At 44.7% G+C, this 25,977-nt stretch overlaps 1 protein-coding gene across 1 annotated transcript in view; it reads left to right on the top strand.

The window, feature by feature from the left end:
- The window catches only part of ST8SIA2 (ST8 alpha-N-acetyl-neuraminide alpha-2,8-sialyltransferase 2), a 230,055-nt gene extending 204,487 nt beyond the window's left edge, over window positions 1-25,568 (top strand). Inside the window, exon 6 of the mRNA XM_083184235.1 lies at window positions 23,736-25,568. Coding sequence (XP_083040361.1) covers window positions 23,736-24,021 — 286 coding nt within the window. The 3' untranslated portion in view covers window positions 24,022-25,568. The remainder of the gene's footprint in view (window positions 1-23,735) is intronic.
- Window positions 25,569-25,977: the final 409 nt, after the last annotated feature.

The following is a 25,977-nucleotide window of genomic DNA, read 5'->3' on the forward strand; positions in this document are numbered from 1 at the left end:
CTCATTCCTGCCGCCATCCGCCCCTTGCCCACCCGGATGTTTGCGAACAGATCGGTGACTATGCAAGCAGCCAAAGCTATTCGCAAATGAGGCCGACATATGCACATAATAGAACATGCGCATACGCAGTCCCAAAAACAGTATATTGAGTCAATCAGAATCAACCCCCCCCCCAAGAACCAACTTGCGCTTAACTATAGAGGGATCAAAAATGAATGAATAAAAAACACATTAATTTATGTAATAAAATACAATATAATACAAGACCTGTCAGGGGTAGAACCATACCTCCCAACTGTCCTACTTATCACGGGAACGTCCCAGTTTTTTGGGACATTCCTGCATCCCTCCCATGGCCAGCAGTGTCCCGCGGCTGGGGGGGGCAGTTGGGTGTCCCCCCTGTCCCCCGTGAATAGACGCTATGCGCATATGCACAGCGTCTATTCATACAGCCCCACGGTCTGGGGACATAGACAGCAGCTCCCAGAGCCTCTAGCCATGCCCCCACAGCGGTGAAAGTGGAGGCGTGGCCTCACAGCAATATGCCATGCCCCCTTGCCACAAGGCCATGCCCCCAAATTTTGGGAGTCCCTCCTCCGGGTCAGCAATGTTGGGGGTATGGGTAGAATACTGTATATTCAATAAACAACACAATAAATAAAAATCTGCTCACCTATTGTTACTGCTTGTTCTGCAAAGAACTGAACATATTGTGTCCAAATACTAGCCGTTAAATCTGATAATCACCTGTTGTACATATCTATCTATCTATCTATCTATCTATATATATATATATATATATATACAGACAGATTACTACTGTGCGCAAAAACACCTCCTGTCACAGAAATGATTCCAAATGTCCCCCGATGTCTGCAGCTTGACTCCTGGACTCTACCACCGACCAAACTAATTCAATATACAAAAGAAGGAGAAGCGCACCATGAGCCAAATAAAAGTACAATTCCTTTACTGATTATATGCTCACATACATGGGGGTTAACATTAAACAGCTTGCCAAGCCCGGGTGGATACAGGAACACGTGGAGACCAAGATGACTGCAGTGGATTCTCTGCCTCAAACAGCCTCTCACGCTGTGCTGCAAACGGCACCAGTCTTCTCTTACCGTCACTCCACGGCTCACTCCACCAGTTCAACGTCACCACGTCCACCGTATAGGCCACGCCCAATGTGTTTCGTACAAGGACTTCACCAGGGGGTGTATCTAGTCCTGTACCTAGCAGTCTTATATAGCAAGTTGTTAACCTGACACAGCTGATATAAATCAATTTAAAGTGATAGACACATGTGATGTATTTCAAGCAAAATTTTCTTACCTTGCAACATCAAGGCTATGCCAAATATACAAAATCCATACACATTTGCTAAATATACAAAAATAACCTAACTCTAAAAAAGATTTTTAATATATATGAGAAAAATGGTGATAATTTTTTTTTTTTTTTTTTTTTTTTACCATTACAATAAAACTTCAGTTTTTAAAAATTCAAACATTCTAAATGACCATATAGCACATGATATAATGCTAACGTCTATGCTAGCACTCGGAGAAAAATCAGAGAGAACCGGAGGAAAAATGAGGAGAGAGAGAAAACACATTAGAAAATGTCAGATGTATAATTTCTATAACAGGATATCCCTTCATTAGAAGCAGAAATACTATAGCCAATGGATCCCACACAGCTTAATATCAAAATCCCAAATAAAAACGCCTTTAATAAAAATGTCCAAAACGGACAGCATGTAAATCCTCAAAGGATATATATATATATAACCCCCAAAGGATTAGACTGAAGGCATATCAACATACAAAAGATACATATCTATAAACCCCCAGGGATTGGAGCGGTCAACATCACGTATACACCAGGCGATAACCGTCCACATCGTTCACTATAGAGATACCCAGGGAGCCGCAGCTCAACAACAAGGATAACTCAGTGAACCAGCGGGCCTAGTCATCACCTAGTGTAAAAAGGGTGTGATGTCGCACCCCTCATTCAACCCCATCGGGGACAGAGTGCCAAGTGTGTAAATCCAATACGTTTCACGTATACTTAACTTTTTGGCTAAATCGCCACCTCTTTCGTCTAAAGAAACCTGCTCAATAGCCTTAAAACTAAAATTATTGAGATTAGAAGAGCAGCATTCAAAAAAATGCCTAGGCACACTATGATGCAGGGCATTATTCACAATATTCCTGGTATGCTCAAGAATCCGAATCTTAAGGAGACGCTTGGTCTTGCCAACATACAGGGCCGTTTCTAGCCAATTTAGCTCACAGGGCGATGAAATAAAAATGCGCCCCCCCCCCCCCCCCCCTCTGGTCCAAATACACAACATGGGATTGAAGAAATTACGCGCGCCGAAGGCGCGCGTCGAAAATAGGGGGCGTGGCTTAATTTTAAAAGGGGGTGTGGCTTAATATAAGAGCGTGGTCTCGCAGGAAAATAATTACCTTACATCACACTTTTGCATCCTGCATGACCAGACATTGGTTACCGCAGGAATTGTCATTGTCCTCCCGCACTTAAGTTGGCCGGCTGAAGGCCACACAGTGACCTAGTACGCCTCACAGATCAAGGCCAAACAATGACAGGCTACTTAAATCATTATACACTATTTATCCGTGATGACAATTACACATTACGCCGCACACCGTGATGAAAATTACATATTACGCCGCACACCGTGATGACAATTACACATTATGTCGCACACCGTGATGCCCATTAGACCCCACACTGTGATGGCAATTACACAATATTCCCCACACCGTAATGCCCATTACACATTATGCCCCACGTGCCGCTGACGCACAACTGATGCCGTTTAATAATATGCCCCCACAGTGCCAGATTTGCCCCCACAGTGCCACAAATATATGCCCCCACAGTGCCACATATATGCCCCCACAGTGCCACAGATATATGCCCCCACAGTGCCAAATATGCCCCCACAGTGCCACAGATATATGCCCCCACAGTTCCAGATATGCCCCCACAGCACCACACATGGCCCCACAGTGCCAGATATGCCCCCACAGTGCCACACTTATGCCCCCACAGTGCCACAGATATATGCCCCCACAGTGCCACAGATATATGCCCCCACAGTGCCACAGATATATGCCCCCACAGTGCCAGATATGCCCCCACAGCGCCACACATGGCCCCACAGTGCCACACTTATGCCCCCACAGTGCCACACTTATGCCCCCACAGTGCCACAGATATATGCCCCCACAGATATGTGTCGCTGCACCTACTTAGGCTGGGCGCCCACTTTTCCTGATCAGGAGGTTAGGATCCAGATGGGCTGCTAACACAGCAGGGGGATGGGCACATGTGGGGAGCACACTGGGTGCTGGGGAAAAGTATAGCCCCACCGGTACCTGGGGTGCTGTGGGGTGCCAGGTAGGGTCCATTTCGTCAGTGGCAGGGAGTGTATCTGGGGTGGCAAATACAGGAGATACCTGGCGTCTGGATCAAGTTGCGGGCTCCTGCCCGTCACGATAGGGTCCCCTGGTGTCCACCCAGCTGGCTGTTGTGTCCCTCTTCTGGAGGGGGGGGGGGCACTAGTGCGGGCGCTGCTCCACTCCCGCTGTGTCTCGCGCTGCTCCCTCACCGCCGGCTCCTTGTAGCCCTAGGCTGCCTGTCTTCTGCGCCGGACGGTCACTCCAGGCCCCCCGCCGGCGGCTTCTATAGTTGCGCTGTCGTCCGATGACAGCGTCAGCTGTGTTACTCGGCGGTTGTCAGGCTCCGCCCTGGACGTGCTCCACGCTCCTTCTCCTCACCACGCTGCTTCACTGTGCTCCTCACGCGTCACGGATCACGCGTGCCCCAGTCTGCACCTCTCGGGAGTCGGCCTCTGACCTCCCCTTACTTCCTCCCTGCTGCCATACGTCCTCCAGGGCTGTCACTCAGCCTGGGGACGCTTCCTCACGCCCTCAAATGGCATGGGTATTAACCCTGTCCCTGCCAAGAGGACGCTGCTCAGACTGGGGTGCCACACAGGGCGCCCAGGCTGTTACACAGAGGCGGACAAGCCGTGTGGCGCCCCGGGCTGCTGCACGGCTTGTCCGCCTCTAGAAACGGCCCTGCCAACATACCCTTTGCCGCACTTGCATTCCAGAAGATACACTACATCACTGGACATGCAAGACATTTTACTCTTAATTTTAAATGAGTTACTATTAACTTTGTTAGACATCTGTGTACGTTCTTTACTAGCGAATTTACACACTTTGCATCTGTTACAGGGGAAAAATCCTTTCATAGATGTAAGCCAATTATCCGATGGAGTATCCTTAAGTTTACTGGGGGCCAATCTTGATTCCAAGGCACATGCCTTCTTAAAAACTACTTGGGGTCTGCTAGGTAAAATATCCCTAAGTAAGGGGTCTAATTTCAAAACCCCCAGTGTTTATCCAAAATCTTTTTAATGGAATTACCGTCAGTATTAAATTTAGTGATAAAAGGCACAAAGTTTCTTCCGTCCATGTTTTTTTTATCCTTATATTTCATAAGTTCACGTCGGTCAGTATCCCTAGCTCTGATTTTACAGTCCTCTACCAACTTCTCAGGGTACCCTTTGTCACGGAATCTGGATTCATACAATTGAGATTGCTCATCAAATCTGGCGTGTATATATATGTGTATATATATATATATATATATATATATATATATATATATATATATATATACTTCCAAAACTGCCGGCACTCTTCAATGATATAGCAACTTGCTCACGGTGCCAGAAATCATACATACAACGCCAATCCCCAGCAGGGAAATAATGGCACTCAAGAGACGTTCAATCACGGTAGTTCATATTTCTCCCACGGCCAGCAGGGGACACTGCAGTCATCACGTATGGGATAGAGTTAGTGTACTGGAGGAGTCGGCACTTAAAGAAAACTTTAGATGTGGCTGGCTCTTACCCCCTATATCCCCACCGAGACCTCAGTCTTAGAAAAAGTGCCCGGAGGAGTCGGTCTCCTGGGCAAGGGTCTCCTAAGGGAGATTAGGTTTTTTTTTAAAGTTTTATTCTTTTCTCTTTTTAAATTTTTATTATTATTATTGTTATTGAAGAACAGACAGATCGGAGGGGGTCTGTCTGCGCCGTGGGAAGCCTGGAGGGGTTCAGTCGACACTGCACGCAGTGTTTCCTCTGATACCCACGCCACCGGAGTTTTCACTCCGGGGACCCGCCGCAGCTGCACGCAGTTTGCGATCCGGGTCCGTGGCAATAACAACAATTCCCCCGCACTCCAGGCTGATTGAGAACGGGGGCAGACGGAGAGTACATCAGGCATCAGCATACACTGCTAGCAGCGCTGACGAGGCTACAGCTTCAAATCTTCCCGCCCCAGGATCGGCGCAGGAAGACGCTTCTGTGCGGGAGGCGGAGCTTCAGTCAGCGTCTCCTGAGGGCAGCCATTGTCCGGAGTGCAGCACGAGACCTCTCTCCGTGTCCTAGCAGAGCCTGCAGACCCGGTGCACCGGATCCTGGCCCTTATTCTGATTGATGCGGACTTTACCGCGTTCTTACGGATCGCGTCTTTACGGCGTCTGCGCATGCGTGGAGAACGCTACGCGCATGTGCCACGCCTTGACTCGGTACCAGTTCGGACAAAGCCCGTCCAAAACTGGTCACCGCAATCAGTCGGGAAATAGGGGCGTATTATGGGCGTCATGCGGAATGACACATGGGCGTAGTTTCAAAGTGGGCAAAACGGGGCGGAAACATGGGCGGACACGGGGGAGTACACTTATGTTGGGGGGCGTACATTCGGAAACCACTCCGAATGCACGCGAGCAAAAAGGGCTGAAATGTGCGGTGTCCACAAGTGTACTATTGCTTTGCGGACACCACTCGTTCATGCGGTAGGCGAACGTACGCCTAATGACTACAACCATTAACACCTGAACCCAATAACAATCTACTCCTTTACTCATTACTCACTAATAGGACGCTTGTCAGTGCTTTAATTGAAACCATTGCACTTCAATTGCTGTAAGGGTTAATGTGTGCTATGCATGTGTTAGGCATGCTTGTAAGGATATATTGGAATCTAATTGATTCCAATTCCAAATAAGCAGTTTTTTATGAGGATAGGTAATTGAATAAGTGGGTCATGTGATGTCTTGCAGAAGATACTTCATAGTGGGTTGTTTGGCGTAAATCCTCCGCTTACGTGCGGTAGCACCGCTTGGCTCCCGTTCGGATGCGGTATTTCCGAGCATACTCTGTAATACTCTGTAATACCGTGCCGAATCGGAGTGTTTCTCCCGCACACGCATGGTTTGTATGTCGTCCGTAAACACGCCCTGTTCTTAAAGAGTGAGTCCGTCCGAATGCGGAGGACACGTGGGCGTTTCTACGGACGATGGCCGCATGCGGCAAAACACCGTGGCGTGCGGACCGCTCCGTAAGAATGCGGGAATATCCGCACAGATCAGAATAAGGGCCCCTGTCTGGAGCTCAGCGTTTCTTTCCCTTGGGACCTCAGGAAGATACTGTGAGTCAGCGGGGCATTTCAGTGCTACTAGCACACATTGGGAGGGGGTTGGCTCCTCTCTCTCCCTGTCGAAGCTTAGACCTCAGGCTTCCCTCTAGCGTGGCTGGGGAGTGCCTGGGTGAGTGTGTGTGTGTGTGTGTGTGTGTGTGTGTGTGTGTGGTACACTTCATTGGGGGTATATATTTTCTGATATATTTGCTGCATATTGAATATTACAGTATGGCAGGAAGGGCTACCTCCTCAAAAGCTGCTCAAAAAGTGTACACCTGCAAGAATTGCAGGGATCAGTACACTCAGCACATTAAGGGTGTTTCCCTATGTGAGCCCTGTTATGCAAAGGTTCAGGCACCTTCTACAGCTAGGTCCCCAGTACCTCTAACCGCCCCCAATCCCGGGGGATGTTTTACAGGCCCTCCTCTCCAGTTTTACTGCGGAGATGGCGGCATCTAGAAAAGACAGGGAGGTGTTTCATACCCAGCTGTCCCAGCTTGCTACAACTGAACCCCAATGGGCGTCATCGCTTATACAGTCTGTGGACTCACTAAAGCAGTCTGTAGCTGCATGTTCTCAGGTTAGACCTGCTTCTCCGGTAACAGTTAAAAGAAAGGCTGTGTCCTCTATGTTGATTACTGACGACACAGACGATTATATACCTCCAGAGGAGGGTGAGTTTCCCCCGGACCTTATTCAGGATCCTGCTGGGGATGACCCTGCAGATGAGGAAACTCAGGGTGTTGAGGGTCTCATCAGAGAAGTCCGTGAGACCCTTCATATTACTGACACTCCGGTACCTCCTCAGGTGTCTATCTTTGGACGAGTTCAAAAGCAGACCTTAACTTTCCCAGAGTCTGAGGAACTAGACGATCCTCTGTTAAAGGTTTGGAAATCTCCTGACAAAAAGTTTCAAATGTCTAGGAGGTTCAAAATTCTTTACCCTTTTTCAGAAGTATCTAGGGAAAAGTGGGAGACCCCTCCCACTCCAGATGTTTCCTATCCCGTCTATCCAAAAAAACCACACTCCCTATTCCGGCAGCTGTATCATTAAAATAGTCACAGGACAGGCGTCTAGACAGTTCTCTCAAGAATATTTATACCACTGTGGGCGTTATGTTACGTCCAGCTCTGGCGTCCGCTTGGGTGGCCAGAGCTATGGAAAAGTGGGCCACTGACCTTATCACGGGTTTAGAACAGAACACCCCCCGAGCGGAATTGCTTCCTCTGGCAGAGTGCATCAGAGATGCCTCTTCTTATGTGGGTGAGGCTGCTTCTGATGTCTCTATTTTAGGTGCAAAGGCCTCGGCCTCGGCAGTGGTGGCCAGAAGGTCGGTTTGGCTGCGATCCTGGCAGGCTGAACCAGAGATTAAAAAGGCAGTGGAAGGCCTCCGTTATGGCGGTGATATGCTCTTTGGACCGGACCTGGATAAGCTTATCTCCCAGGCTACAGGGGGAAAGTCGGCTTTTTTCCCTTCCTCTGCTCCGGCCCCAAAAAGGCCTTTTGTGGCCCCTACCTTTCGGTCCTTTCGAGGTCACGCGGGTTTTAGAGGGCAATCTAGAGGAGGGTTTTCCTCTTACAGAGGACACAGAGGTCACGGCGCCAGAGCACCACAACCCTCGGTTGCCACAACACACAGAGACCCAAAGGCCACTGAGAAAGCAGTGGCATGACGGTCTCCCAGCTCACCTGGGGGATCCCGAGGTGGGCGCCAGGCTGCTACTCTTTCAGACTGTGCGGCTCCATTCAGTCTCCCCTACAATCCAAAGTAATTGTCCCGGTACCGGCTCAACAAAGGGGCACCGGTTACTATTCCAGCGTTTTCGTAGAGCCAAAGCCAGACGGCACTGTACGTCCGATCTTAAACCTAAAACAACTAAACTAATTTGTGTTCTACCACAAGTTCAAAATGGAATCTATACGATCGGTGGTGGCGTCTTTGGAAAAAGGAGAATTCCTCCTTTCCTTAGATATTAAAGACGCATATTTACATATCCCCATTTGGGAACCTCACCAAAGATTCCTCAGGTTTGCCATACGGGACAACCATTATCAGTTCAGAGGTCTCCCTTTTGGCCTCTCCTCTGCCCCTCGGGTATTTACCAAGGTGCTAGCTTGCATGATCACAGCTCTCCGTCTACAGGGTATAACATCATACCATACTTAGACGACCTCCTCTTAAAATCTCCTTCTCAAAAAAAGCTGATAGCGGACGCTTTCCTGACCTGCCAGTTTCTGGTTCAAAACGGATGGATAGTGAATTTCAAAAAATCACACTTGATTCCATCCCAGAGACTTCAATTTCTAGGTCTTATCCTAGACACAGTTGAAGAAAGAATATACCTTCCGATGGACAAAATCCAGACTTTGCAGAAGAGGGTGCGTCAGGTTCTACTTCCCCGCAGAGTATCTGCTCACCTTTGCACCCGCCTGTTGGGGCTGATGGTGGCCTCATTCGAGGCTCTCCCATACGGACGGTTTCATTCCCAGACGTTCCAGGAAAAACTCTTGGCCCAGTGGTCGGGATCACATCTCCAGATCCACAAAAGGATCACCCTGTCTCGGACTGCCCGCGCTTCCCTTCAATGGTGGCTCCATACTCCAAATCTGCAGCAGGGCTGCAGCTTCAGACCTTGTACGTGGACCATGGTCACAACCGATGCCAGCCTCAGAGGCTGGAGAGCGGTGGCCCTGAATCACAGGTTCCAGGGGCGGTGGTCTCTACAAGAGTCAAACCTTCCCATCAACATTCTGGAGTTGTGAGCTATCAGGCTAACTCTGTTACAGTGCCTCGACCTTCTCAGAGGTCGTCACATCAGAATTCAGTCCGACAACATGACAGCAGTGGCTTACATCAACCGGCAGGGGGGCACAAAGAGCCGTGCAGCCATGCGGGAAGTGCGACCTATTCTAGAATGGGCGGAGGCACACACCATGGATTTCTCAGCAGTTTTTATTCCAGGGGTGGAAAACTGGCAGGCAGATTATCTCAGTCACCAGGATTTCCACCCAGGGGAGTGGACTCTGGTAATCTGGAGAAAAACCTCTGGATTCAGTCGGTGGGGAACACCGCAGATAGATCTGATGGCCTCCAGGCTGAACCATCAGCTACCCCTTTATTGTGCCAGGTCCCTGGATCCAGCAGCAGTGGCGGTGGATACCTTGTCCATTCCGTGGCCGTACAAACTAGTTTACATTTTCCCTCCCTTTCCCCTTCTCCCAAGGGTACTCAAGAAAATAAAGAGGGAAGCCACGTCAGTCATCGTAATAGCGCCAGATTGGCCAAGGAGGTCGTGGTACTCCCACCTCAAGCTACTGTTGGCAGACGTTCCTTGGCGTCTCCCCATGCGACAGGACCTGCTCCAGCAAGGACCATTCGCTTACCCAAACTTAAATCATCTTCATTTAACGGCCTGGCTGTTGAGACCGATTTGCTAAAAAGAAGAGGAATACCGTCAACAGTCATTCCGACTATGCTCAGGGCTAGGAAAGGGGTCACATCGGCCCACTACCACCAAATATGGCGAGCATACATCCGTTGGTGCGAATCCAAGAAGTTCCCTAAGGCGGTTTTTTAGTTGTCCAGACTGTTACAGTTCCTACAGTGGGATTGGACTCTGGACTCAGGTTGGGATCCCTAAAGGTGCAGGTCTCTGCCCTTTCAATCTTTTTCCATCGTAGGTTAGCCCTTATACCTGAGGTCCAAACCTTCCTCAAGGGCGTTCTGAGACTTCAACCTCCTTTTGTGTCTCCTACAGAACCTTGGGAGTTATCGCTGGTCCTGAACTTTTTAAAATCAGATCTGTTTGAACCCCTGGACTTAGTTGATCTGAAATACATCACGTGGAAAACAGTCATGCTGATGGCATTAGCCTCTGCAAGAAGAGTCTCGGAATTAGGGGCACTGTCCTGCCGGCCCCCTTTCCTGATTCTTCATAAAGACAGAGCTGAATTAAGGACCAACAGGGAATTCTTGCCGAAAGTTGTCTCGGCTTTTCATGTGAATCAGCCTATCGTCATTCCAGTACTCTCCGGAGATTCAAGCTCACTAGATGCAGTGCAAGCTTTACAACTTTATTTGAAAAAAACGGCTGCCTTACGAAAAACAGACAATCTTTTCGTACTCTATGGGGCTGGAAAAAGAGGTTGGCCGGCGTCTAAACTAACGTTGGCCCACTGGATTTGCCTTACCATCAAGGAGGCTTATAGGCAGGCTGAAAAACAGGCCCCAGCTGGAATTTCAGCTCACTCTACCCGGTCAGTCAGCACTTCCTGGGCTCTGGCTAGAGGTGTTTCTCTTTCACAAGTGTGCCGGGCGGCTACTTGGTCGGGGACAAATACGTTTGCTCGTTTTTATAAGTTCGATACCTTTGCAAGGTCTGAGGCTTCTTTTGGACGAGCAGTGTTGCAGGAATCCAAGTGCTCTCCCACCCGGGAGTAGTGCTTTGGTATTGATCCCATACGTGATGACTGCAGTGTCCCCTGCTGGCCGTGGGAGAAATAAGGAATTTGGTACTCACCGATAATTCCCTTTCTCCTAGGCAGCAGGGGACACTGCACGCCCTCCCAGCTCTAGTCTTCCTGCCATATGTTAGTAACTTACCTGGTTATGTTATTCCTGACTCGTTACATGTAGCCTGTTGTATGCATAGTTGGGGACTTCTCCTGTCTCTATTTGTTTGGTTTTAAAAACATATTTTATGTGTGCTTGGTACTAATCCCTTTTTTCTCTATCAGTTGAGCATGTCCTCCTCCTGTCGGGTTCTTGCCCAGTCATCTTCCTCTCTTGGACACAGTTTTTCTAAGACTGAGGTCTGGGTGGGGATAGAGGGGGGAGGAGCCAGCCACATCTAAAGTTTTCTTAAAGTGCCGACTCCTCCAGTACACCAACTCTATCCCATACGTAGACTGCAGTGTCCCCTGCTGCCTAGGAGAAAGGGAATTATCGGTGAGTACCAAATTCCTTATATTATGAAGGAGAACATTTCGGGGTACAGCGGTGTAGCTAGGTGCCACGGTGCCCGGAGCAAGGGCATATTTCGCGCCCCCCCCCCCCATATTTGTAGTAGGCGGGGCTCTTGCATGGTGAAAAGGGGACGCAGCTAACATTATACCACACACCGTAATGCCCACCCCACCCACTTGTACAAGATGGGAGGCAGCAGAAGGTGCTCCAGGCTTAGTGCTGCACTAGTCTGTGCCCTCTCTATAACTTAAATATGTGTGAAAATTGTATTGAAACTTGATACTGAGAAACGGTTTCACTATTTTAGCAATTTATTGTTATATACTTGCAACTGGATTGAAGGTCTCTATGAAGATGTTAACCCAAAAGAGAAAACTATAGATTGAATTTGTATTTTTGAGGAATGTTGTCTTTAGAGATTCATGCTGCTATATTAACAGTCAGAAAATTATAAATCATTAAATACATGTGGTATGCGCATTAATGACCTGCCCTGCTATGGTAATGCTCATAAGAGTTAATCATCAGGCGGTTCCAGCTGCCACCTTGACCTCCCAGATGGCTCCAGAGTCCACCGCTCTGGTCCCCTGACACCCCAGCACAGCTCCAGCAGTTTCGGCGGTGGCTGAGTAGCCACGGCATTTGTGATCTCTGCCGCAGCTCCGGTTCCAGCCACCTCTCCGGCCTCCCACACAGCTGCAGACCGCAGGCTCCAAGACCCGGCGACCCGGTCCCCCGACTCACCAGATTCCTCTGCGTGGCAGAGAGAAAGTGCAGGGGAGCGGGCGAGCTGGCGGTGCTAGCACAGCTCCGGCGCCACGATAGCTTCCAGCGCCAGGAGCTGGTGCTCCATCGGCACCGCCCTCGCTACGCCTCTGTTGGGGTATGAGCCCCTTCTTCAGCTCCAACCTACAGCAATATATACAATATAAATGCACATATTTATACTTACAAACAGACACCTTCAGACATCCAGGACGCACCAGACGCACCTATCCGTTGTGGCCGGAATATATATATATAGTATGTATATACAGTACGTGGATACAGTCCTCTGTATTTCATTATCTCCCAATGGTCTTTAAGCAGCTCAACAGCGGCTATTCCTGCCTTTTGGGAAAGCCGCCCTGTGTGCGGAGAAACTGGTTAAGGATACAGGCGTTGTTTGATCCAAGACCCTTGTTATCACTGCTTTTCCTTTGGATATTATACTATTGAATTTCTTTGTTACCCATACCGAATAGAGCTGGTTAAAGGTAATTTCCTTCAGCGGTGCGTGCCTCTGTGTACTACGGCACAGAATAACAACACAGATTGCAAATTACATGTGCTACAGAGGGACAACTTGCACTGTATATACACCCTTACCAGCCAATCACACTTAAGTCTCGATTATGAAATGAGTTTGGGGTACATGAACACACCCTCCCTGTGTGCAGCTCCCTGTGTGCAGTTTTTAATCATAGGTCAGTTCCTTCGACCACCCACTGGCGTATGGTGCTGCATTGCGACTGGTTTGTGGCACCACTACTCAGAAAACCGTGCTGAACAACAACCTGGGTCCTCATATTGGCATTCGAGAGGATTGTCCAGTGAGATACACTAGCAACCCAGAATCTATTATTGTGCAATGTACTGTTCTGCTATTGCAACGTATCTGAGCTGCTATACTGATCAGTGGTCTATACATTGTAGTTCACAATTTCCCTTTTGCCATTGGGAGATAATGGAATACAGAGGACTGTAACCACATATATACAACAGGTACCTACTCTTTAGCATTATCTGGTAGTATTTGGACACAATATATTCAGTTCTATGCGGAACAGCAGCAATTTATATGCATATTTTTATTTATTGTGATGTTTACTAAATATATATATTAATCAGGGTTATTTCCCCGGGAGGCCTTGTATTGTATTTTATTACATTAATAAATATGTTTTTATGCAATCATTTGTGGTCCCTGCATAGTAAAGCGCCACTTCTCGGTCAGTGGCGTAACTATATATTTTGCGCCCCTCCGCCAAACTTTTTCGGCGCCCCCATCCCCTCTCTCTCTCCCTCCCCTCGCCGCCCCTCCCCATGCCCATACCTGACAGAGCCGCATCTGCGGTCACTGTCCCGTCCAGTCTCCCGGCGCCGGCTGATAATGAAAAGTGACTCTTAGAAAATGGCTGCCAAAACTGTCTGCAATACAGGGGCAGCCATTTTCTAAGTGTCAGTTTTCATTATCAGCAGGAGCCGGCGCCAGGAGCGAGTGACGGGACAGTGACTGCAGATGCGGCCGGGCAGCAGCGCAGCGGGTAACTATAGCACCGCAGCACCCCCGGCACCCATAGTTACTCTGCGCCTCCCCGCCACGGCGGGGGCTGCGGAGGCATAGTTACGCCATTGTTCTCGGTTCTATAGTTGGCATTTTGGAGGCTGGGATACCCAGCGGTGTACCTAGGTGCCCGGAACAAGGGTATGTTTCACGCCCCTCAGCTTGCTTGACATTTAAGTATTTTTAAATACTTTTAGATTATTCCCCCTCCCTCGATTTGAAGCAGGCTTTCAGCAGGTCGACACCACCCCCGCCACCCAAACATTGATTATTACATTATTATACCCCAATGCTTATCATTTGTTTTTGTGTGCCAGGCAGGGGCCTCGTAAACCCTCCCACATTCCATATTATCACTGGCAGATCACTTATGATTGCACCCCCTTCCTGGACCTGACTCTGGCTGAGGAGCACAGGTAGTCCCCTATGCTGGTTGGCATCTTTTCACAGTTCATAAAAAGTCATTTCTATAGTTATTTATTTTAAATGGGCTACACCTCAATGGCTGGTCCATGCCCTCTTTCATTACGGGGCCCAGGGAAGCTTTCTATGGCCCTGCTAGTAGTCAAGACACAGCTATATATTACAGGCAATTTCTATTATTCCAACTCACAATGAAATGTCTCCCGTGGTCATAAATATGTTCAAACATGGAATATGAAAATACAATTATAATGTGGTAACACAATACAGTCTTTATGCGAACCCAATCAAGCTGAAGCTTCAGTCTTTATATTTCCATTATTATGATGATGTGTACTGAAAAAAATATATAATACAATACAACTCCCACTTGCAATTCAAAAACAGTAATTAATGTAAGTGTTCCGCTAAAGACAGACTGAAGGGTAAGAGAACTAGAGATTTATACAACAGATCACCAAATAGCTTCATTTTAGAGCACTAAGTGGTTTCATTACTTTAACATTTCATTTTTCTATTTAAGAAGATTTTATAAAAATTAAGAATAATAAGAAATCTAAATCATATGTGACCAGTGAGAAAAATAAACCCCTTAGCTGCCTTGATAAATATAATTCAGTGACTTTAAAAATACAGTAGCTGCCAAAGGAGGAGATTATTGTTAGACACTATGGTGGTAGCTGAGAATTGGAGTTTAGTCCACACGGCAGCTGTCTTAACTGGGTGAGATTTACAGTATTAACCAGGTAGAATTACAGGATAACACTGTTAATATGTATTGTCTAGTTTCGTCATGGTTGCTGGGCATTGTGATGCGCTAGATATTGCTCATTGTATGACTATGTGCAGTTGCAGGATGATTAGTATTTTGTGCAATAGAATATGAGGTCTTATGGGGCTCCCACAATTGGAACTTCTCCAGATTGGGGGAAAGATACGGTGGGGTGACTCATATGCAGAAATTGCAGGTCGGAGGACGTGCCTCTGTTTTTTGGCTTATGTGTAACCAATTATAGACATTTTTTCCATGCAAATAATTATCTGTTTTCGCACAAAAATACATAGAATCCACAATAAGCCGCAAAACTATGTGTTTCCCCAATCACAGAAAATGACTAGTTATAGTGTTTTTTGTCTGGTTGCAGGTTGCGTCTGCTTTGGTAACTAAAGGGCTAACAAGCATGGGCCCAGGTAATTAGTACTTTTTTTCCTGTGGAAAAAGCTGCAAGTACACAAACACACAAACACACACACACACACATACAAAACAGTGCTGGTGCTCACCTAAAGAAAATGAGCCCAAAGCGTGGCGAGCGCAGCATGCCCCATGTGGGGACATGGAATACACATCAAGTAATCCGCGTCCCCTCGTGGGGCTCGCTGCACTCACCACACTTCGGGCTCATTTTGCGTGTCCGCTCGCCACACTTCGGGCTCAGTGGCTCGCTGCACTCGCCACACTTTATAAAATCAACTCCACGCCGACGTGGAAAGTGGGGGTATGAACAGATTGGGAGGACGCATACCGCTTCCCCTAGCGGGACTCACAACGCTCGCCATGCTTTGGGCTGACGTGGATAGTGGGGATGTGCTATATCAAAACGCATGCAATTTGCATACAATGCGATCAGCGCCCACCGGCGTCGTGATAATACACAAGTACCGTAATAATAATTCAATATTATACAAATTGAGTATCCCTTATCCAAATATCCATCATCCACATAATTCCGAAAAAAAACATACATTTCAGAAAGTAAAAAAAAATATATATTGCTAAAAGCACTACTGGGGACATCTGTTATTGGCACTACTGAGGACATGATTTGTAACTGGCACTAAATATGTGCAAGAAAATGATTGCTTGGCATTCAGAGCTTGAGATAGTATACAAACTTTGTTTCAGGTTTTGAAACCTTGTGTTATGCACAAAAAATTATATTTGTGTGTATTTCATGTGTTTGATGTGTTTGTACAACATTAATGCAAGATACCTCAAGATACATCATTGAAATATAAAAATATTCTGAAATACAGAATAATCTATTATCAAAAATTCTACTGGTCCCGAGCATTTTGGATAAGGGATACTCAAAGCACCCTTATGTACATCTCTGCTTATATCTTCTAAAATATTTTCTTCAAAATATGTAATCCATTAAAGTGAAGATGTAACTGTTACCATGTTCTTATCCGCAAGCTACTGTCTGTATTTGACTGTCTCGTATTGATATCTTAATTTACACGTCACTGTTTTGCAGGAGAATACATGAAATGTCAAAGTGTCAAAAGTGCATCTTGTTTAAACATAATTAAATTAAAATTAAATTAAATTAGACAAAGGTCAGTCAAAGTAATTTAATAATGTTGCTCTAAGGTGCAGATCTGCAACTAAACCATATTACATAATCAGCAATTAGCTTTCATCTGTCAAGTGCACATATATATTGGTTAATGATGTTTTAGTGCAAACTTTTGCCTTTGAACGAGGTCAGCAGATAGCCTTTCCGCCTATCCAGATTTGCATGATTATGGCACATCAGTATGGAGAAGTGGGTCCGGTGGAAGAGGCAGTCTAATGTACAGTAGGCTGAGTAGAATAAAGTTGTTTTTATGCAATTGTGTACAAATGTATTCCAGTACGCATATGCATCAAGAATAAATGTGAAAATATAATGATGATGACGGTTGGCTGAACTAGTGGACTGCTTCTGATTGGTTAATTGGGAATGCACCAAGGCAATTACCCTAATAAATGCTTTTTTTGAATATGTATATTAGAGATATCTGTGGACCCCTTTTGGTTTTGGTTGAAATCCATCATTGTGTTTTTGTTTTAGCAAAAACTCTGTTTCGTTTTTTTTTGGTTTGGTTCAAAACTGCTAAAAAAAATATAACGATAAACATTGATAATACTTTGGTGAAAACAGATAAAATCATATAATTTTCATTCCAAAATTATAATTAAAATTCTGAATTCTGAACTGTGTGGAGATCCAAACTGAGATTTGGTTAGGATAGGATTTCTTTCGGATATCTGTACCGGGTTTTGTTTGAGTTTGGGGGCCACAAAATTCAGGTGGATTCAGATTTCTGGGCTTAAACTTTGTGTTAATTATTTCGGTACTTATGTAATATCTGGGCTCCCGTTTTTCTTATGAGACCGCGTCCGCTCCCCACGCTTCGGGCACGGTGGCTCTCTGCGCTCGCCACACTATATAAAATCACCTCATGCGTAGTTGGATAGTAGGGGTATGAAAAAATGGGGTGCATTTAACATGGGAGCCCAGATAATACATAAGTACCATTATTTCTTTCCCTTTAATTGCAGTTGAGTATCTCTTATCCAAAATGCTCGGGACCAGAAGAATTTTGGATAACGGATTATTCCGTATTTCAGAATATTTTTATATTTCAATGATTTATCTTGAGGTATCTTTCATTTATTTTGTACAAACACATCAAACACACGAAATACACACAAATATATTTTATTTGTGCATAAAACATGGTTTCAAAACATGATCAAAGTTTGTGTACTATTTCAGGTACTAAATTTAAATGGCAAGCAATTATTTTTTTGCACATATTTAGTGTCAGTTACATATCATGTCCTAGAAGTGCTTTTAGCAAAATAAAATTAAAAAAAATCACTTTCTGGAATGTATGGTTTTCAGAATAATTTGGATAAGGGATACTCAACCTATAGTAACATATTGGCAGATTTATTAAGCTAGGTGAAGTGATAAAGTGTCTGGTTTTTATCACCGGCCAATCATCTCCTTACTGTGAAGTTACAGGCTTGGTTTGAAAAATGACAGGTGGGAGCTGATTGGCCGGTGATAAAAACCAGACACTTTATCACTTCACGGAGCTAAATAAATCTACCCCATAGTATTTTAGGTTGAAAGACTTACGTTCATTGCCTAGATGTTAAGACCCTGTTTGAATTTTTTACTTTGATTAAAACTAAATTATGTTTATCCGTTGTACCCCTGTATGTTTTTATTCAATAAATGCTTGTCCAACCTTAATTTCAATGTATTTAAATGTTCAGTTATAGCTCATGCCTTTTTTTGTTTTAAATGAGACAATACCAGCTGGTATAATTTTGGAGAGAGCATACTCATGGGGTTACCTCTCTCAAGGGTTAAGTGATCCAGAGCTGTCGTTGTAGGGAGCAGAAGTAAGGCATACTGTACTTGCCTATTTCCCAGGAGTTGCCAGCAATTTTTTTTGGGAAGTTCCTCACACCCCTGAAAAGCAGGCAGATTCCCCGCATCCTACGCACATCCTAGTGATGCCTCCTCTTCGTAGACCTGCAATTTGTAACATTTGTCTGAAATAGGGAGATAGGTCTGGTAGAAGCACAGATTGCACATCTTCTCTGTGCTTCTACCAGAGAGGAGTAAAAAAAAAGTAACTTACTATGAAGTATGGGAAACAGAAGAAGCTTTGTTATGTCGTGGAATGCTTGTTACTTGGGTTCGGCATCTGCCGGTGGTATAGCAGTTGGTGTTAGATGCAGAAAGCTTGGGGGCATTATGTTGGACTTGCACATTATCTACTAGAGATCTGGAGAGAATGTGACTGGTTATGAAGGTGTCTCTGTGAGAGATGAACTTGGGATTGGCCAGCTGGTTAAGCCCAGTGAGTAGGAAACACTTAGAACTGGCTGGGCTAATCCAGGTTTTATGGTACTTTATGGTGTGTTGTGTCAAAGTTGTATATAATGCCATCTATTGGGTAAAAAAAAAGTAATATTTTTGCTGCAGTACCCTTTTGCTAAATACTGCATTTATAAAATATTGTGAGAAACCACTGAAATCCGCCATTTTGAGACATTTTACTGCAAAAAAAAAGGGTACTTGTGGAGTATCACAGCTCCCACGATGGGCATCCTACATGAAAAAATCGCATCGCATGCGATTTGATCGCATGCGTTTGCATGCGATTTTTAACAGAAAAGCATCCAAATGTATTGAAATTAGTATGAAACATGTTCAATGGCCCCCAAATGGCATTTTTGAGGCTGTACCACCCCCACTATCAACACAAACCCGAAGCATGGCGAGCGCAGCGGTACGCGTCCTACGATCTTTTCATACCCCCACTATCCACGTCGGCGTGGAGTTGAGAATAGAAAGTGTGGCGAGTGCAGCGAGCCACCGAGCCCGAAGCGTGGCAAGCGCACGCGGATACCTTCACAGGTATACGCGTCCCCTCGCGGGCTTCACAGGTGTCCGCGTCCGCTGCGCTCGCCACGCTTCAGGTTTGCGTTGATAGTGGGGGTGGTACAGCCTCAAAAATGCCATTTGGGGGCCATTGAACATGTTTCATACTAATTTCAATACATTTGGATGCTTTTCTGTTAAAAATCGCATGCGATCGCATGCGATTTTGTCAAAAACGCTAAAAACGGCAAAAATCGCATCCCATCGCATGCCATCGCATGCCACTATATATGGCATGCGATGGGAGCCGTGATAATCCACAAGTACCAAAAAAGTTTCATTTAGAGGCTGCTTTATATTGGTTTTAACTTTGTATTATGCCTGTATCACTCTGGGAGATTTCTGGGACACTTTGCAGTTGAATTTAATATTTTTTGTTCTTGAATATACAAAAGGCAACACTTACAAGCTGCTCTTTCTGTCCCTTTCATTTATGTACTTCTTGTCACATGTCACATTCCATAGAACAATGATGTGTCATTAGATGTCATTTAAATAACAGACAATCATTTTAGTCCAATGTTCTAGCTTTATATACTGTAGTGTTTTGTTTACAAAGTATCCAGCTGAAATACATATCTGCCATGTTTTTGCTGTATGTCACACTTTGACAGAAATCACTACATTTTACTGATGGTTTTCTGTGTCTGTTTGTAAGAAACACTTTGCTGTTTGATAATGCAAGAAAATGTAGAGGGAACAAAAGATTAACATTCCTGTATTTTCTATAAAGTTGTTTAACTCTTTCAGTACCAAGGACATTTGTTAATATAGGTGTGAAAATTGCCCAGCAAACATTTGTTATCATTATAATGGCCTTTAATGTTTACCTTATATAGGAAATATAATCTTTTCTTACATAACATTTTTCATTTGCATTTATATAACAAATGAGAGTGACGCTGGCATTTTTTGTTGGGTGGATATTTTGCGCATCTCTCACAGAGATGTTGGCACTGAAAGGGTTAATGCACCATGACACGGAATCATTTTTCAAAATGTTGAGTTTCAAAATTAACAACAGAGCAGAAATGTACAGTAAACTAAATTGCCTGTTAAGCTTTAAATAAGATAGAGTTATAGGAATCCTGATAATTCAGGTGATTCGGGAAAATGCAGATTAGAAAATAAATGTTGCCCATTTTGGGGATCTACCGTATATCTCAAACTAATTATGTCCTTAAAACATGTAGAAACTACTGCCTAATCCTTTTTTTGCAAGCAATATACCATGCAGCAGACATCCCAAAACCTTCTTTGAGGACAGCATTTTAACAAGCTCAGAGACGATCAGTGGAACTGTAACTAACATTATCTTGTGTTGGTGTACAGCTAGGTACAAAGTATATTGTACAATAATTGTATTCCTTTGCCAATAATTGGGTGCTTGCCCATTTTTTGTGTATAGTGTGTATCAGAGGTGCTGTGACACCTGATGTGCACAGACACACCCCCATCAGTCCTGCCAGAGATGAGGGTGTCTGAAAAAGGGGGTGGGGCATAATTAAATGGGGTGTGGTCTAAGGGAGCCCTGTTTTTATCACAATGGGGGCATGACCAGCATTTCTGGGGTCAGCAGTCTTCAGTGGCACTCCAAGCTAGTGAGGCCATTGGAGTGTATGATTGTTTCAGTCATTTTAACAATAAACTAGAAAAATATTGCAAGCAAACATGCTATTTTGATTATCCAGTTGGTGAGCTAACACCAAAAATCTTAACCTCAACCTCCTAATATCAGTGCAGTGTGGGGGCATTCTCGATAAGCTGACCATATTTCCTGTTTTTCTTTGGTTACACCGCCTCCTCATGGGTGGACATATGCATATTCAGTGGTGAAAAAGAGAAGAATAGGGACATATGGATGGTCAGGGAGAGAGAGAGTGTGGAAAAAGAGGAAATGAGAGAAAGAGAGTAGAGCGTGAGAAGGGGGGTAAAAGAGATAGAGGTAGGGTGCAAGGGAGAGAGAGAGATTGATGGAGAAAGAAAGAGGGGAGCAAAAGAGAGTTCGAGTCTGTCAGGGAGAGAAAGGGGGAGAGAGAGAATGAAAAAGAAAGAGAAAGAGTATCAGGGAGAGAGAGAGTGTCAGGGAAAGAGAGATTGAGAAAGTGACAGAGGGAGGGAGAGGTAGAGAGAGACCATTTCAGGGGGGGTGAGAGACAGTGTTGGGTAGAGAGAGAGAGAGAGATGGAGATAGAGAGGCAGTATTAAGGAGAGTAAGGCGGAGATGGAGACAGTGTCAGGGAGAGAGAGAGTGTGTCAGTGACCGAGAGGGAGAGCGACAGTTTCAAGGGAGAGAGAGAGAGAGGGGAGCAAGAAAGATACCAGGTAATGGGAGGGAGAGAGGAGAGAGAGAGAAATACAGTGTCAGAGGGAGTTTGTTAGGGAGGGAGAGATAGTGTCAGAGAGAGAGACATAGAGAGTGTGTCAGGAAGAGAATGGGGCTGGGGGGGTTAAAGAGTGTCAAGGAGAGAGGGAGAGATAGAGAGTGATGGAGGCAAGCTGGAGAGACACTTCTTATTACAGCACAGAACAGGGGTGTGGGGGGGCATAAATGGACAGACAACTGATGGGGAAGGGCATGGGTGGCAGGGGGACATATTTGGGAAGACAGACAGAGGGACAGACTTACAGTGCACCATGTGGGGGCATAGAATGGACATACAAAGCACCATATGGGGTATGAAAAGAAAGGAGTATTTATTTGGCACTGTGCCTATAAGCAGCCTAAAGACCGTAGGAAGGTCGCTACCTACATAAGCATAACAGAACAAAAAAACAAAAACAGTCATACTGGCATACTGGTGCTATAGGTGTGAAGTCCAATCAATAAAATTAATTGAAGATCTTTAATGGTCTCCAGTATATTTTGTACGGGAAGTCCTCAACAAATCCCAGTTAATATGACATGAAAAAGAATTATTAAAAACACAATGTAGTACTATCACACTGTAGGTACGTCTTTAACACCCTTGGTGAGGGGCAATTTATTAGAAATAGATGTGATCCACTCCAGGTTTTACAACTGCCTACATGAGGATAAGCAGGGCACCAAAAACATACAGATAAAGATGACAGTAGGCTCACATATACAGTACTGTATGCTTACGTCAAATAAGCAAATGACACACATGTAGTTGTATCTTTAAACAGTCCTCCTCTTCCCAGATGGGTGGTACAAAAATAAAATATATAGGCGTTTCCAATAAAAATGGATTTTATTAAACTCCAGGGTATATAACAAAGTGTGACAGAACACTAGCAGACCATACAAGATGGAACCCGGGTATAAAGCATGGGGGCCAGATGTATGCACAACAATGTATTACCTTGGTTAAGCATTAAAAAAAGACAAAATATAATCTAAAATGTTGTGTAAAAAAGATTATATTTCTTATATAAGGTAAACATTACAGGTCATTATGTTGAATAAAAATGTTTGCTTGGCGATTTTCACACCTACAGTATTTTGACAAATTTACTTGGCACTCAAATACATCCAATACAAATTACTGCCTTGTTCCAGGTGAGGAAAATCCTAGTTTCAGCCCTACTATAGATGCAGGGTCCCAGCTATCTCACATATCAAAATAACCTCTTTTTGTGGATGTCTTTAGGCAGGTCAATTGTGGCTTGTGTAACTGTGGATTTGGTTTAATTTTTCCTTTAAGGAAATAATCAAGGTGGAGCTTCAAGCGGTTGTCTTACAAAAATGTTTCCGTTACTTTGCTTTAATGGATCCAGCATCATATATACCCCCCCCCCCTCCTGTTGTATATTTTAGACCAGGGGTGGGGAACCTTTTTTGTGCCAAGGGCCATTTGTATGGGGAAAAAATCCTTCGGTTGCCATATGTAAAAATGTATCTTACAAATTGTCCTGCTGCAGCCGCTCCACTCACCGGTGGCTGCCGCTGAATAGAACTGACAGCTGCTGTTGATTAAGAGGAATCTCGCGAGAACTACCGACCTCTTGTGAGCATTCCCCTGTACTTGACTCCCGGCAAAGCCGCCAAGTGGTTGGGTGGGCCACTCAGACCGGCTACGGGGGCCACATACGGCATCCGGGCCTGAGGTTCCCCACCCCTGTTTTAGACATTGTTCATTCCAACATTCATGATTACATTAATACAAGCAACTTACTCACAGTCTTTTCGCTTGGAGTTAGCATGTACCCATTACAGGCACTAAGGTTTTAATAGAGAATTTACTGTAAGTTTTAAATAATGTGTTTTCTTTGTCTTTTCTAGGTATTGGCTGACCAATAAAGTTCACATAAAGAGACCTACAACTGGAATCTTAATGTACACCTTGGCTACTCGTTTTTGTAACAAAATCTACCTGTATGGTTTCTGGCCTTTCTCCCGAGATCTCTACCAGAACCCTGTGAAATATCACTACTACGACAGCCTAAAGTACGGCTACACCTCACAAGCGGGACCACACGCAATGCCGCTGGAATTTAAAGCTTTGAAAAATCTGCATCTGCAGGGTGCTTTGAAACTTACAGTTGGCAAATGTGAATCAGCAACATAGCACTTTATTCAGTGCTGTCTTCTTACTACAATTATCAGTAGGACCATGGTGGGAGGATGTCAGGGACAGTTGTCCAGGAACAATTGAGTTTTATAAGTATTGTTGGCCTAAAGAGCGGACCCCGGCTTAGATATGGTGATGATGCATTGGAGTGTACAGGATGCCTAGATGCTCATAGCTGTGGATCTATGTTTCACCAGATGCCCTAGCACATACTTCTGTGCTGACATTATCCTTCTTGCTGTAAAGAAGTAGTACTAGGAACACAACTCAAACCATGGCGTGTATGAGAGTGAATCTGGTGCTATCAATCAACAATGTAAATAACATGATTGTCTGTAATCGTGGCTTACTACTCCCTCAAACAGTCTAAGAAAACCCTACGTAGCTTTGTACTATGATGACCTTTTTTTATTTTACAGAAGATGAAAGTAGGCAATAGCTTTGTGGAAAATGTAAATAAAACAGGGTTCACTTAGACAAAATAGTAGTCGTAACCAAGTTGCAGAAACAAATAGTTATACTATTGTGGTAGCCAATTGGTGTCAGCTACACGTAAGCCTCAGATGTTTCTAGTACTACTGACTTGTGCCTAGAATTACAACTGTTTTAACTGTTGATTTGTATCAAAGAAGATGAACAGATGTTCAACTACTGTACAGTTTGTATTTCCGTTTGGAATAGGAATTATATTGGCTCAATGTGATGTGTAAGTTATATTGGTGTGTAAAAGAAAAAAGGATAATGTTTACCAGTCATTGTCCAATACGAAACTGTCATACTTTAGATGATATTGGTTAAGGAATGGTACTGAAAGGGTCTGGCAGCTGTTTAGAGTCACCGATGAAGAGCTGATTGAATGTGTGACTTATCACAGTGCCGATCCCAGCGTTCTGTTTGTGGATCAAGTTTAACCAAATATAGTAAAGTTCGGATAATGTTATATATAGCTGGCTTTGTAAAGATCTCTAGCAGCTTCTGTTTCTGTTCATGTGAAAATGTTGACTGGCTATGGCTAGTTACCTCCATGGTCTGGTTGACACTAATTTTATTCTGCAGATGGGTAGCAAGCAGTGTGTCGTAATATGTGTGATTAAAGATTATTTGTGGTCACTGTTGTTAATATTTACAAAAAGAAACAAAGTTCTACAGAACCTCCTGACCACTAGATGCCGCACTTGAAATGGAGGAGAAGACTTGAAAAGCTTTTGCTACTAGAACTTTCCCACAATGCATCAGCAACATAACACTTATGTTGTCTCAGGATTCCTTCTGTTATCCGTTCTTACATTACCTGAGTTTTGGGGATATACGTCTTAATTTGCAGGACTGAATTTACATTCAGAGTTAATCTCCTATTCCATCACACTATGAAAAGTGCCAGGAATATTTCGCTTGTATTAATACAAAGTATTGTCAGAAGGCCAAGGACTGCAGAGGAATGATGGTTGTGAGGTTTAACGTGGACCTTGTTAACATTTTGCATAAATGACATATATTGTCAAAGTTGGACAATTTCAGTAAATAAATTTAAAGATGGAAAATAAGTAGTATAACTTAATAATTCCTTGTCATAGTGTAATGCTCATTTGAATATTGTGGTCAAAACACCATTATTGTCTTCTGCACATCATCACAATCCTCACCGCGGAGTAAATTATTCAAGGAGATAATGCCCTAATTCAGTGATGGCTAACCTTGACACGCCAGCATCCCAGCATGCCCTGCTACAGTTTTACTATTTGGCCATGCTGAAACTGATGCAGGGCATGCTGGGAAGTGTATTTCAACAACAGCTAGAGTGTCAAGGTTAGCCATCTGTCGTAATTCCACGAAGGACAGTATACAATCCACTTGTGCAACTGGGATGCAGTTAAAATCCCGACGGTCGGGATCCCGGCGTTCAGAATAAATTAGTGTGCCGAGCGTAGCGAGTCACCAGGCCCGCTGCGTGGC

This window comes from Crinia signifera, chromosome 4 (assembly GCF_055691185.1).
Source record: "Crinia signifera chromosome 4, ASM5569118v1, whole genome shotgun sequence".
NCBI classification, from domain to species: Eukaryota; Metazoa; Chordata; class Amphibia; order Anura; family Myobatrachidae; genus Crinia; species Crinia signifera.